Here is a 13,331-nt window from a genome sequence, read left to right as displayed (position 1 = left end):
TTTACTGGCAGATATTGCTCATGATACACTGGCACATCGCTAACAAGGACCAATTATTTCCACAGACACAAGGGAGGAAATAAAGCAGAGAACATTTAGGTTTAGCCTGACACATTCTGAACACAGAAGGTACATGTGATCACTGCTCCCCATCATATCCATATCTCACATCATCATATCCATATCTCACACTTCTGTCCCAGTCGGCCGTCAACGAAACCGTGTCGTGAAGAATCCGGTCTCCGCTGAACTGATGAATCCCAGCCATGAGGCTCCTCGTGTGCAAGCGTTACTGATTATTCATCACACTAGACATTCGAAGGTAACAATATGAAGCATTTTCAAAGTACATATTCAAAAACCTTGAACTCTTAAATCAAGTGTTTTCCAGACTCCGCATGAACCCTGCAGCCTGTGGGAATCACCAACACCAGCGCTTACCTGGATACTGCCTGAAGAAGCCTTTGGCGCTCCCGAAGTACTGCCATATGAGAGAAGGGTCTCTGTTGAAGTTGTCCACGAACACCGTGTTGAGCGCCTCTGACCAGTACACCCCATTCATTATGGCGGAGTCTGCAACACAAGTGGGAATCATTGGTTTGTACAGTTTTAACTGGATCCAGTTTTCTGAGAGCACAAGTCCAGCCTTGAAGAACACTGGGAATAACAGCGGCTATGGGACAACATGCACGTCTCATGAAGCGGCCCAGACTTCCTCAGAGCCGGGAATAATATACTTATATTTGTAAAACAATTAGTTCTGGTCCTCGAATCTGATTGGACGAGAGGCTGATATTCCCCCAGTACCAGGACTGATGTTTCCACCAGTTGTGTCGCTCCACTGGTCTCTGTGTGTTCTGCTTGTCCGTTCCCTCGTCTTTACTCCCGGATGTGCACGTGTGTGTCGTTATCTAGTTATTCCTGTGTAAATAAGACATCGCATACGGCCCGACCGTACAGTGTGTGACCAGAGCAGTGTGTGTGTACTTCCGGAGAGATCCTGAAGTGTGTGTCTGATGGACACTTTACTATCCCATATAGAGGATTTATGAAGCGACTCAACTGATGCTGTAAGTCATGAGATCATTAATAAATCATCTAATACTATTAAAAATGAAGTGTCCTAATAACACGTTATTTTTGATTAATCAGACTAATAAGATATTATTAACTACAACTCTTCATTGTTATACAAATGTGTCTTTAAAATGGATACAGATTAATAGAACTGATCTGAGATCAGATAAATATCCATATAGACCATAAACCACATAGACACTGGCTCATGGGTTCACTGAGATCGCCCCCTAGTGGAAAACCATTGCAATTTCAAAACGTTTCATAATGAAGCTTGTTTACTGAAAGATGCACGCTCAAAACCAGTGTTTCCAGAGCGCCAGTGGCTTCAGGGTACAGTGCTGTGCCAGTAGGTGGCGCTCTTCAGTGACTGTCAGCCAGTTCTCTCAAAAATGCTGATTTATTCTGGACGGAAACACGGCGTTGAGTAATCCGAGCTCTGGACTCCAGCTTCAGATCGATGTGTCGCAGCAACACTGCTAAAGCTGAGTCTGCACTCTGTGGACATCTGTGCCCTGGCCAGTTTATACTCTACATTTTGGAAAACTATAAAAAAGAAAACATTCTGTGATCACGTTGTCTTCTGAAGTAAGCGATCAGATTGCTTCCTCTCAATTGCTAAAAAATAAAAAGTCATTGAATCTACACAAATCATGTTACATCATTTTTTTTTTTAAAGCGAAGTAAAACCGAAAAATGAGCAGTTTCCATCCGTGACCTGGATGTACAGTACCTGCTGACTCATATCCCATGGCCTTGTGGGTAACTGACCCTATCTGCAGAATCTGACCTGAAGTAATATAAGATTACCATTGTGGGAGTGGGTAAGGCAACGAGACCGTTATAACACTAACACAACACTCATGTCATGTACTAGCTCAAGAATGGATTTTCTTCAATTTTAACCGAATAATCTTCAGTACTGCAGATTTAAAGTGCAAATAAAACAAAAACTCTCACTCAAAATAATGAATATTCCCGAGCTGAGCGGTCCATTGATAAAAGTCCTTCATTTTTATACAATTAAGCGAGCGTCTTCCCCTGGAGTGTACTTTGCATATGAAGAGGAGAGAGGGATTCTCTCCGCAGAATCCTGAGTAAAGTGGAGCTTTATCCACAAAATAAAGGAAATAATCCTTCAGTGTAAATGGAGCAATGCATTCTGGGGACTCCTCATGCTTGTTACATCTTCCTTCTTCTGATGTTACATTTACAGTGCATATACATCTTACATTGAAAAGATCATTTTTATTATTAATATTTAAATTATGTGAGTGTTCTGTTGAGAAATATACAATACTTGATGTTCAATAGTAATTGCTTACTATGACAGATGTAATGAGAGCTGCGAGGAGTGGCTAATGTAGGAGGAGCCAGTGTGCTGTAGGAGGAGCCAGTGTGCTGTAGGAGGAGCCAGTGTACTGTAGGAGGAGCCGGTGTGCTGTAGGAGGAGCCAGTGTGCTGTAGGAGGAGTCAGTGTGCTGTAGGAGGAGTCAGTGTGCTGTAGGAGGAGCCAGTGTGCTGTAGGAGGAGTCAGTGTGCTGTAGGAGGAGCCAGTGTACTGTAGGAGGAGCCAGTGTGCTGTAGGAGGAGCCGGTGTTCTGTAGGAGGAGCCGGTGTGCTGTAGGAGGAGTCGGTGTGCTGTAGGAGGAGCCGGTGTGCTGTAGGAGGAGTCAGTGTGCTGTAGGAGGAGCCGGTGTGCTGTAGGAGGAGCCGGTGTTCTGTAGGAGGAGCCGGTGTACTGTAGGAGGAGCCGGTGTGCTGTAGGAGGAGTCAGTGTGCTGTAGGAGGAGTCAGTGTGCTGTAGGAGGAGCCAGTGTGCTGTAGGAGGAGCCAGTGTGCTGTAGGAGGAGCCGGTGTGCTGTAGGAGGAGCCGGTGTGCTGTAGGAGGAGCCGGTGTGCTGTAGGAGGAGCCGGTGTTCTGTAGGAGGAGCCGGTGTACTGTAGGAGGAGCCTGTGTGCTGTAGGAGGAGTCAGTGTGCTATAGGAGGAGCCAGTGTGCTGTAGGAGGAGCCGGTGTGCTGTAGGAGGAGTCAGTGTGCTGTAGGAGGAGTCAGTGTGCTGTAGGAGGAGTCGGTGTGCTGTAGGAGGAGTCGGTGTGCTGTAGGAGGAGCCTGTGTGCTGTAGGAGGAGCCGGTGTGCTGTAGGAGGAGCCAGTGTGCTGTAGGAGGAGTCAGTGTGCTGTAGGAGGAGCCAGTGTGCTGTAGGAGGAGCCAGTGTGCTGTAGGAGGAGTCAGTGTGCTGTAGGAGGAGTCAGTGTGTCAGTGTGCTGTAGGAGGAGTCAGTGTGTCAGTGTGCTGTAGGAGGAGCCAGTGTACTGTAGGAGGAGCCGGTGTGCTGTAGGAGGAGCCAGTGTGCTGTAGGAGGAGTCAGTGTGCTGTAGGAGGAGTCAGTGTGCTGTAGGAGGAGCCAGTGTGCTGTAGGAGGAGTCAGTGTGCTGTAGGAGGAGCCAGTGTACTGTAGGAGGAGCCAGTGTGCTGTAGGAGGAGCCGGTGTTCTGTAGGAGGAGCCGGTGTGCTGTAGGAGGAGTCGGTGTGCTGTAGGAGGAGCCGGTGTGCTGTAGGAGGAGTCAGTGTGCTGTAGGAGGAGCCGGTGTGCTGTAGGAGGAGCCGGTGTTCTGTAGGAGGAGCCGGTGTACTGTAGGAGGAGCCGGTGTGCTGTAGGAGGAGTCAGTGTGCTGTAGGAGGAGTCAGTGTGCTGTAGGAGGAGCCAGTGTGCTGTAGGAGGAGCCAGTGTGCTGTAGGAGGAGCCGGTGTGCTGTAGGAGGAGTCGGTGTGCTGTAGGAGGAGCCTGTGTGCTGTAGGAGGAGCCGGTGTGCTGTAGGAGGAGCCAGTGTGCTGTAGGAGGAGTCAGTGTGCTGTAGGAGGAGCCAGTGTGCTGTAGGAGGAGCCAGTGTGCTGTAGGAGGAGTCAGTGTGCTGTAGGAGGAGTCAGTGTGTCAGTGTGCTGTAGGAGGAGTCAGTGTGTCAGTGTGCTGTAGGAGGAGCCAGTGTACTGTAGGAGGAGCCGGTGTGCTGTAGGAGGAGCCAGTGTGCTGTAGGAGGAGTCAGTGTGCTGTAGGAGGAGTCAGTGTGCTGTAGGAGGAGCCAGTGTGCTGTAGGAGGAGTCAGTGTGCTGTAGGAGGAGCCAGTGTACTGTAGGAGGAGCCAGTGTGCTGTAGGAGGAGCCGGTGTTCTGTAGGAGGAGCCGGTGTGCTGTAGGAGGAGTCGGTGTGCTGTAGGAGGAGCCGGTGTGCTGTAGGAGGAGTCAGTGTGCTGTAGGAGGAGCCGGTGTGCTGTAGGAGGAGCCGGTGTTCTGTAGGAGGAGCCGGTGTACTGTAGGAGGAGCCGGTGTGCTGTAGGAGGAGTCAGTGTGCTGTAGGAGGAGTCAGTGTGCTGTAGGAGGAGCCAGTGTGCTGTAGGAGGAGCCAGTGTGCTGTAGGAGGAGCCGGTGTGCTGTAGGAGGAGCCGGTGTGCTGTAGGAGGAGCCGGTGTGCTGTAGGAGGAGCCGGTGTTCTGTAGGAGGAGCCGGTGTACTGTAGGAGGAGCCTGTGTGCTGTAGGAGGAGTCAGTGTGCTATAGGAGGAGCCAGTGTGCTGTAGGAGGAGCCGGTGTGCTGTAGGAGGAGTCAGTGTGCTGTAGGAGGAGTCAGTGTGCTGTAGGAGGAGTCGGTGTGCTGTAGGAGGAGTCGGTGTGCTGTAGGAGGAGCCTGTGTGCTGTAGGAGGAGCCGGTGTGCTGTAGGAGGAGCCAGTGTGCTGTAGGAGGAGTCAGTGTGCTGTAGGAGGAGCCAGTGTGCTGTAGGAGGAGCCAGTGTGCTGTAGGAGGAGTCAGTGTGCTGTAGGAGGAGTCAGTGTGTCAGTGTGCTGTAGGAGGAGTCAGTGTGTCAGTGTGCTGTAGGAGGAGACAGTGTGCTGTAGGAGGAGTCAGTGTGCTGTAGGAGGAGTCAGTGTGTCAGTGTTGTAGGAGGAGCCAGTGTGCTGTAGGAGGAGTCAGTGTGCTGTAGGAGGAGTCAGTGTGTCAGTGTGCTGTAGGAGGAGCCAGTGTGCTGTAGGAGGAGCCGGTGTGCTGTAGGAGGAGTCGGTGTGCTGTAGGAGGAGCCAGTGTGCTGTAGGAGGAGTCAGTGTGCTGTAGGAGGAGTCAGTGTGTCAGTGTGCTGTAGGAGGAGCCAGTGTGCTGTAGGAGGAGTCGTGTGCTGTAGGAGGAGTCAGTGTGCTGTAGGAGGAGCCAGTGTGCTGTAGGAGGAGTCAGTGTGCTGTAGGAGGAGTCAGTGTGTCAGTGTGCTGTAGGAGGAGTCAGTGTGTCAGTGTGCTGTAGGAGGAGACAGTGTGCTGTAGGAGGAGTCAGTGTGCTGTAGGAGGAGTCAGTGTGTCAGTGTTGTAGGAGGAGCCAGTGTGCTGTAGGAGTCGTCAGTGTGCTGTAGGAGGAGTCAGTGTGTCAGTGTGCTGTAGGAGGAGCCAGTGTGCTGTAGGAGGAGTCGTGTGCTGTAGGATGAGTCGGTGTGCTGTAGGAGGAGTCGGTGTGCTGTAGGAGGAGCCAGTGTGCTGTAGGAGGAGTCAGTGTGCTGTAGGAGGAGTCAGTGTGTCGTAGGAGGAGCCAGTGGGCTGTAGGAGGAGTCAGTGTGCCAGTGTGCTGTAGTAGGAGACAGTGTGCCAGTGTGCTGTAGGAGGAGTCAGTGTGCTGTAGGAGGAGCCAGTGTGCTGTAGGAGGAGTCAGTGTGCTGTAGGAGGAGTCAGTGTGTCAGTGTGCTGTAGGAGGAGCCAGTGTGCTGTAGGAGGAGTCAGTGTGTCAGTGTGCTGTAGGAGGAGTCAGTGTGCTGTAGGAGGAGTCGTGTGCTGTAGGAGGAGTCGGTGTGCTGTAGGAGGAGTCGGTGTGCTGTGGGAGGAGCCAGTGTGCTGTAGGAGGAGTCAGTGTGCTGTAGGAGGAGTCAGTGTGTCAGTGTGCTGTAGGAGGAGCCAGTGTGCTGTAGGAGGAGTCGTGTGCTGTAGGAGGAGTCAGTGTGCTGTAGGAGGAGTCAGTGTGCCAGTGTGCTGTAGTAGGAGACAGTGTGCCAGTGTGCTGTAGGAGGAGTCAGTGTGCTGTAGGAGGAGCCAGTGTGCTGTAGGAGGACCCGGTGTGCTGTAGGAGGAGTCAGTGTGCTGTAGGAGGAGCCAGTGTGCTGTAGGAGGAGTCAGTGTGCTGTAGGAGGAGCCGGTGTGCTGTAGGAGGAGTCAGTGTGCTGTAGGAGGAGCCAGTGTGCTGTAGGAGGAGCCAGTGTGCTGTAGGAGGAGCCGGTGTGCTGTAGGAGGAGTCAGTGTGCTGTAGGAGGAGTCAGTGTGCTGTAAGAAGGAGTCAGTGTGCTGTAGGAGGAGTCAGTGTGCTGTAGGGAGCCGGTGTGCTGTAGGAGGAGTCAGTGTGCTGTAGGAGGAGTCAGTGTGCTGTAGGAGGAGTCAGTGTGTCAGTGTGCTGTAGGAGGAGTCGTGTGCTGTAGGAGGAGTCAGTTTGCTGTAGGAGGAGTCAGTTTGCTGTAGGAGGAGTCAGTGTGCCAGTGTGCTATAGTAGGAGACAGTGTGCCAGTGTGCTGTAGGAGGAGTCAGTGTGCTGTAGGAGGAGCCAGTGTGCTGTAGGAGGAGCCGGTGTGCTGTAGGAGGAGTCAGTGTGCTGTAGGAGGAGTCAGTGTGCTGTAGGAGGAGCCGGTGTGCTGTAGGAGGAGTCAGTGTGCTGTAGGAGGAGTCAGTGTGCTGTAGGAGGAGCCGGTGTGCTGTAGGAGGAGCCAGTGTGCTGTAGGAGGAGTCAGTGTGCTGTAGGAGGAGTCAGTGTGTCAGTGTGCTGTAGGAGGAGCCAGTGTGCTGTAGGAGGAGCCAGTGTGCTGTAGGAGGAGCCAGTGTGCTGTAGGAGGAGCCAGTGTGCTGTAGGAGGAGTCAGTGTGCTGTAGGAGGAGCCAGTGTGCTGTAGGAGGAGTCAGTGTGCTGTAGGAGTCGGTGTGCTGTAGGAGGAGTCAGTGTGCTGTAGGAGGAGTCAGTGTGCTGTAGGAGGAGTCAGTGTGCTGTAGGAGGAGCCAGTGTGCTGTAGGAGGAGTCGGTGTGCTGTAGGAGGAGCCAGTGTGCTCTAGGAGGAGCCTGTGTGCTGTAGGAGGAGCCAGTGTGCTGTAGGAGGAGCCAGTGTGCTGTAGGAGGAGCCAGTGTGCTGTAGGAGGAGCCAGTGTGCTGTAGGAGGAGCCAGTGTGCTGTAGGAGGAGCCAGTGTGCTGTAGGAGGAGCCAGTGTGCTGTAGGAGGAGGCAGAACCAGCGGCAATAAAGGAGACTTAGTTAGAGCCCTATTTTAAGGATCTAAGCGCATGGTCTAAACTTAAAGCACAGTGCACTAGGGCGTCCGGATCCACTTTTGCTAATTCAATGATGGGTAAAATGGTCGGCGCTCCCGGCGCATGCGTGTGTGTGTGTGTGTGCGTGTGCGCGTGTGTGTGTGTGTGTGGTTAAAGCACAAGCGTATCTCTATGTACACTATATTCATCTTTTACATTGTGATCCTTTTATTGTATATATCTGGCATGTTTATGTGCTGCTGCTGCACACAATAAGCGCTGTGGACACTTTTTTGTGCTGTATAAATTGAGATTGAGATCAAGTCATTCAGTAATTTCCACTGGTACGGACATTAGGAGCCGGCTCATACACACCCGGACACACTCTGGGGCGCTCATACACACCTGGACACACTCTGGGGCGCTCACACACACCCGGACACACTCTGGGACGCTCACACACACCTGGACACACTCTGGGGCGCTCATACACACCCGGACACACTCTGGGGCGCTCACACACACCCGGACACACTCTGGGGCGCTCACACACACCTGGACACACTCTGGGGCGCTCACACACACCCGGACACACTCTGGGGCGCTCACACACACCCGGACACACTCTGGGACGCTCATACACACCCGGACACACTCTGGGGCGCTCATACACACCCGGACACACTCTGGGGCGCTCACACACACCCGGACACACTCTGGGGCGCTCACACACACCGGACACACTCTGGGGCGCTCATACACACCCGGACACACTCTGGGGCGCTCACACACACCCGGACACACTCTGGGGCGCTCACACACACCCGGACACACTCTGGGGCGCTCACACACACCCGGACACACTCTGGGGCGCTCACACACACCTGGACACACTCTGGGGCGCTCACACACACCCGGACACACTCTGGGGCGCTCACACACACCTGGACACACTCTGGGGCGCTCACACACACCCGGACACACTCTGGGGCGCTCACACACACCCGGACACACTCTGGGGCGCTCACACACACCCGGACACACTCTGGGGCGCTCACACACACCCGGACACACTCTGGGGCGCTCACACACACCTGGACACACTCTGGGGCGCTCACACACACCCGGACACACTCTGGGGCGCTCACACACACCCGGACACACTCTGGGGCGCTCACACACACCCGGACACACTCTGGGGCGCTCACACACACCCGGACACACTCTGGGGCGCTCACACACACCCGGACACACTCTGGGGCGCTAACACACACCCGGACACACTCTGGGACGCTCACACACACCCGGACACACTCTGGGACGCTCACACACACCTGGACACACTCTGGGGCGCTCACACACACCTGGACACACTCTGGGGCGCTCACACACACCCGGACACACTCTGGGGCGCTCACACACACCCGGACACACTCTGGGGCGCTCACACACACCTGGACACACTCTGGGGCGCTCACACACACCCGGACACACTCTGGGACGCTCACACACACCCGGACACACTCTGGGACGCTCACACACACCCGGACACACTCTGGGACGCTCACACACACCCGGACACACTCTGGGACGCTCACACACACCCGGACACACTCTGGGACGCTCACACACACCCGGACACACTCTGGGGCGCTCACACACACCCTGACACACTCTGGGACGCTCACACACATCCGGACACACTCTGGGGCGCTCACACACACCCGGACACACTCTGGGACGCTCACACACACCCGGACACACTCTGGGACGCTCACACACACCTGGACACACTCTGGGACGCTCACACACACCTGGACACACTCTGGGGCGCTCGAATCATAACTAATTCTGAATGGGTTCATTGTTAGAGATCTAAAATTAACTTGTAGATATCTGTAGTTTAATTAGGACTAGTAAAAAAAAAATAGTATATTGCTGTTTAATATTAATTTATTTGACAAAATTATTTGGCAAAAAGGCAAACTACAGTTATTTTTACTACACTATAAAAGCATAGAAAAACAAAAAGCAAATAATCCATTATTAATATTTTAGTTGGCTCTCTCTTGGCTTTGCATGTATTTATAATTTCTTCGTCAGCCTGTCACTACATGTGCTTTTCACAAATATAACAATCAAATCCAAGAACTACGCAATATGCTTACAAAACCTTTATCACATTTGTAATAATATTTGAATAAAGGTTCATCACTTTTGGCCACTTCAGTATTTCTCATTTTGACTCGTGAAGATAAAGTGAGTAATATCAGTCATTTATGTTCAGATATCCTCAAGTGCAGTTATGAATGTTGATAATAGCAGTGCAGCTTCTCCTGTTCCCGGTACTTTGCATATTTAGACTCATTTGCCTCTTCAATGATTTACCAAATAACATGCATACAAAATTACTGGAAATTATCAAGTCTACCGAATGACTACAATTTATAAATCCATTTCAGAGTGAGATCCATAATATTTAATATTGTTAATACTGCTAAATGTGTGTTGTGGCACTAATGATCTTCAGCATCTTAAAATGTAATTCGTACATTAGTTGAGTTGCACATATCTTGATTTGAATTATGACTAATAATGATGCGTTATTAAATCTAGTGATTTGGGAAAGTGACTTTATTAATCTTTTGCATATTTTTATGTTGCTTTTTCTCTCAGAATACTGCTTGCATTTCATTTATTCATCTCTTACTTTTTAAATTCGTATCAATTCTCGAACAGCTTTGTGTTTGTACAGTAGCAACTCATGATCACAAACAGTAGTTATATGAACTATCAGCAGTATGTGAACAGTGCTTGGCCAATCAGGGGTCTGGAAGGAGCTACTAAAGGCGTGTGTATCTGCCCAGAGCATGAGGAGCATGACGCCGTGTCCGTCTCCGAGTCCCCGTGCGGACCTCACCTCTGTTGTACATGTCTCCGAGTTCACGAGCTGACCTCACCTCTGTTGTACATGTTGGTGGGCACCTGGACCACACTGAGGCTGAGGTTCACAGACAGGTTGTTGAAGTGTTCGTTCGGCTGCAGGAGGAATTCTCCACCCAGCTCCACGCTCTTGCCCTCCTCGTCCAGCTCGTTGATCAGCACCGCATTGAAGTACTCGTACTGTCAGGAGAGAGAGAGATGGCACGGGTGAGCTCATCACAGACTGGAGATCCAGCTCAGAAATACTCTGGTAATATCGCTTGTGTTGTGATACTCAGCTAAATATTGTCTAATCATCATCGACAAAACCGCTTTACAGTGTTTCAGAGCTGCTTAACAGTGTTTCAGAGCCGCTTTACAGCGTTTCAGAGGTGCTTTACAGTGTTTCAGAGCCGCTTTGCAGTGTTTCAGAGCCGCTTTACAGCGTTTCAGAGCCGCTTTACATTGTTTCAGAGCCGCTTTAGAGCGTTTCAGAGCCGCTTTACAGTGTTTCAGAGCCGCTTTACAGTGTTTCAGAGCCGCTTTACAGTGTTTCAGAGCCGCTGTACATTGTTTCAGAGCCGCTTTACAGCGTTTCAGAGCCGCTTTACAGCGTTTCAGAGCCGCTTTACAGCGTTTCAGAGCCGCATTACAGTGTTTCAGAGCCGCTTTACAGTGTTTCAGAGCCGCTTTACAGCGTTTCAGAGCCGCTTTACAGCGTTTCAGAGCCGCTTTACAGTGTTTCAGAGCTGCTTTACAGTGTTTCAGAGCCGCTTTACAGTGTTTCAGAGCCGCATTACAGTGTTTCAGAGCCGCTTTACAGTGTTTCAGAGCCGCTTTACAGTGTTTCAGAGCCGCTTTACAGTGTTTCAGAGCTGCTTTAGTGTTTCAGAGCCGCTTTACATTGTTTCAGAGCCGCTTTACAGCGTTTCAGAGCCGCTTTACAGCGTTTCAGAGCCGCTTTACAGCGTTTCAGAGCCGCATTACAGTGTTTCAGAGCCGCTTTACAGTGTTTCAGAGCCGCTTTACAGCGTTTCAGAGCCGCTTTACAGTGTTTCAGAGCCGCTTTACAGCGTTTCAGAGCCGCTTTACATTGTTTCAGAGCCGCTTTACATTGTTTCAGAGCCGCTTTACAGCGTTTCAGAGCCGCTTTACAGAGTTTCAGAGCCGCATTACAGCGTTTCAGAGCCGCTTTACATTGTTTCAGAGCCGCTTTACATTGTTTCAGAGCCGCTTTACAGTTTCAGAGCCGCTTTACATTGTTTCAGAGCCGCTTTACAGCGTTTCAGAGCCGCTTTACAGTGTTTTAGAGCCGCTTTACAGTGTTTCAGAGCCGCTTTACAGCGTTCCAGAGCCGCTTTACAGTGTTTCAGAGCTGCTTTACAGTGTTTCAGAGCCGCTTTACAGTGTTTCAGAGCCGCTTTACAGCGTTTCAGAGCCGCTTTACAATGTTTCAGAGCCGCTTTACAGTGTTTCAGAGCCGCTTTACAGCGTTTCAGAGCCACTTTACAGTGTTTCAGAGCCGCTTTACAGTGTTTCAGAGCTGCTTTACAGTGTTTCACAGCTGCTTTACAGTGTTTCAGAGCCGCTTTACAGTGTTTCAGAGCCGCTTTACACCGTTTCAGAGCCGCTTTACAGTGTTTCAGAGCTGCTTTACAGTGTTTCAGAGCCGCTTTACAGCGTTTCAGAGCCGCTTTACAGCGTTTCAGAGCCGCTTTACAGCGTTTCAGAGCCGCTTTACAGCGTTTCAGAGCCGCTTTACAGTGTTTCACAGCTGCTTTACAGTGTTTCAGAGCCGCTTTACAGCGTTTCAGAGCCGCTTTACAGCGTTTCAGAGCCGCTTTACAGCGTTTCAGAGCCGCTTTACAGCGTTTCAGAGCCGCTTTACAGTGTTTCAGAGCCGCTTTACAGTGTTTCACAGCTGCTTTACAGTGTTTCAGAGCTGCTTTACAGTGTTTCAGAGCCGCTTTACAGCGTTTCAGAGCCGCTTTACAGTGTTTCAGAGCCGCTTTACAGCGTTTCAGAGCCGCTTTACAGCGTTTCAGAGCCGCTTTACAGCGTTTCAGAGCCGCTTTACAGTGTTTCAGAGCCGCTTTACAGTGTTTCAGAGCCGCTTTACAGAGTTTCAGAGCCGCTTTACAGAGATCACAGGGAAATACTGCAACAGAGTGTGTTTCCAGAAGAGAATAGCGTCACAGTCCAGCTTCAGTAAGCTCAGTGATGCTTAATTTCTGTTGTAAAAAAGTTGTTAATTTTTGTTAATTTATATATATAGCCTCTCTGGAGTAAACCGTGATGTCATCGTCCAGCTCAGTTCTCATATAATGCTGTCAATGCAGGAGATCAATGATATTGCTGAATATTAAATTAAATGTTTAATTTAATGTCCCCAACTCAGCAAGCCAAAAGCCAATGTCAAATGACTAAAATACAGGTTTGTGTAGTAGGCTACATTACATAAATTCGTTATTCGTTATAAGCAACAAACCAGGGCGCGGTGTGAGTCTCGTCTGTGTTTTTGGGGTGATGGAAACGCCTGATGCCTTGCGTAATATATTATGATTTTATTCAAAAAGATACAGAATATACATGCTTATAAAGTTAAAATATGTTCTCAGAACTGTACACTGATTGTTTATGGACCGGTTATTGTCAGGATACACACTCGGAGACCAGGTAAGTGAATCCAAACACAGTGTTTATTTACAAAAGGTGCAAGTGGAGTATTCAGGTGAAACAGTGGCAAAGTTGATGACGATCACTCGGTGCGTTGGAGGTGAGCAGGTGAGAATGTCAGCGACACAATAAGTTGTCACGCAGTGGACAAATGTGATTAATTCAAAGTCTCCTTCTTCACAGAAATGGGCAGATCGGATTGGCACCGGATCACATTGGAATACACGGAAGTCAGGAGATCACACAGAGAATCCTTTAGCGAATCTGGAAGAGTTTTAACAGAGACACAGAGGTTAACAATCTTCAGATAGATATACTTCTCTTCGTGAACTTGGAACAGTCTGTAACAACAAGGAGACAGGTAGGTAAGTGGTCTTTCCTATTCGAGGCTTGACGCT

At 50.6% G+C, this 13,331-nt stretch overlaps 1 protein-coding gene across 1 annotated transcript in view; it reads right to left on the bottom strand.

Annotated features, from left to right (window-relative positions):
• The window catches only part of cacna2d3a (calcium channel, voltage-dependent, alpha 2/delta subunit 3a), a 167,047-nt gene that overhangs the window by 95,926 nt on the left and 57,790 nt on the right, over positions 1-13,331 (bottom strand). Inside the window, exons 5-6 of the mRNA XM_079638159.1 lie at positions 10,296-10,458; positions 442-573 (exon numbers count right to left, since the gene is read on the bottom strand). Coding sequence (XP_079494285.1) covers positions 442-573; positions 10,296-10,458 — 295 coding nt within the window. The remainder of the gene's footprint in view (positions 1-441; positions 574-10,295; positions 10,459-13,331) is intronic.

The sequence above is a fragment of the Phoxinus phoxinus genome, assembly GCF_949152265.1.
Source record: "Phoxinus phoxinus genome assembly, chromosome: 15".
Lineage (NCBI taxonomy): Eukaryota > Metazoa > Chordata > Actinopteri > Cypriniformes > Leuciscidae > Phoxinus > Phoxinus phoxinus.
The sequence above is the reverse complement of the archived record's forward strand: the minus strand, read 5'-3'. Positions and strand labels throughout refer to the sequence as shown.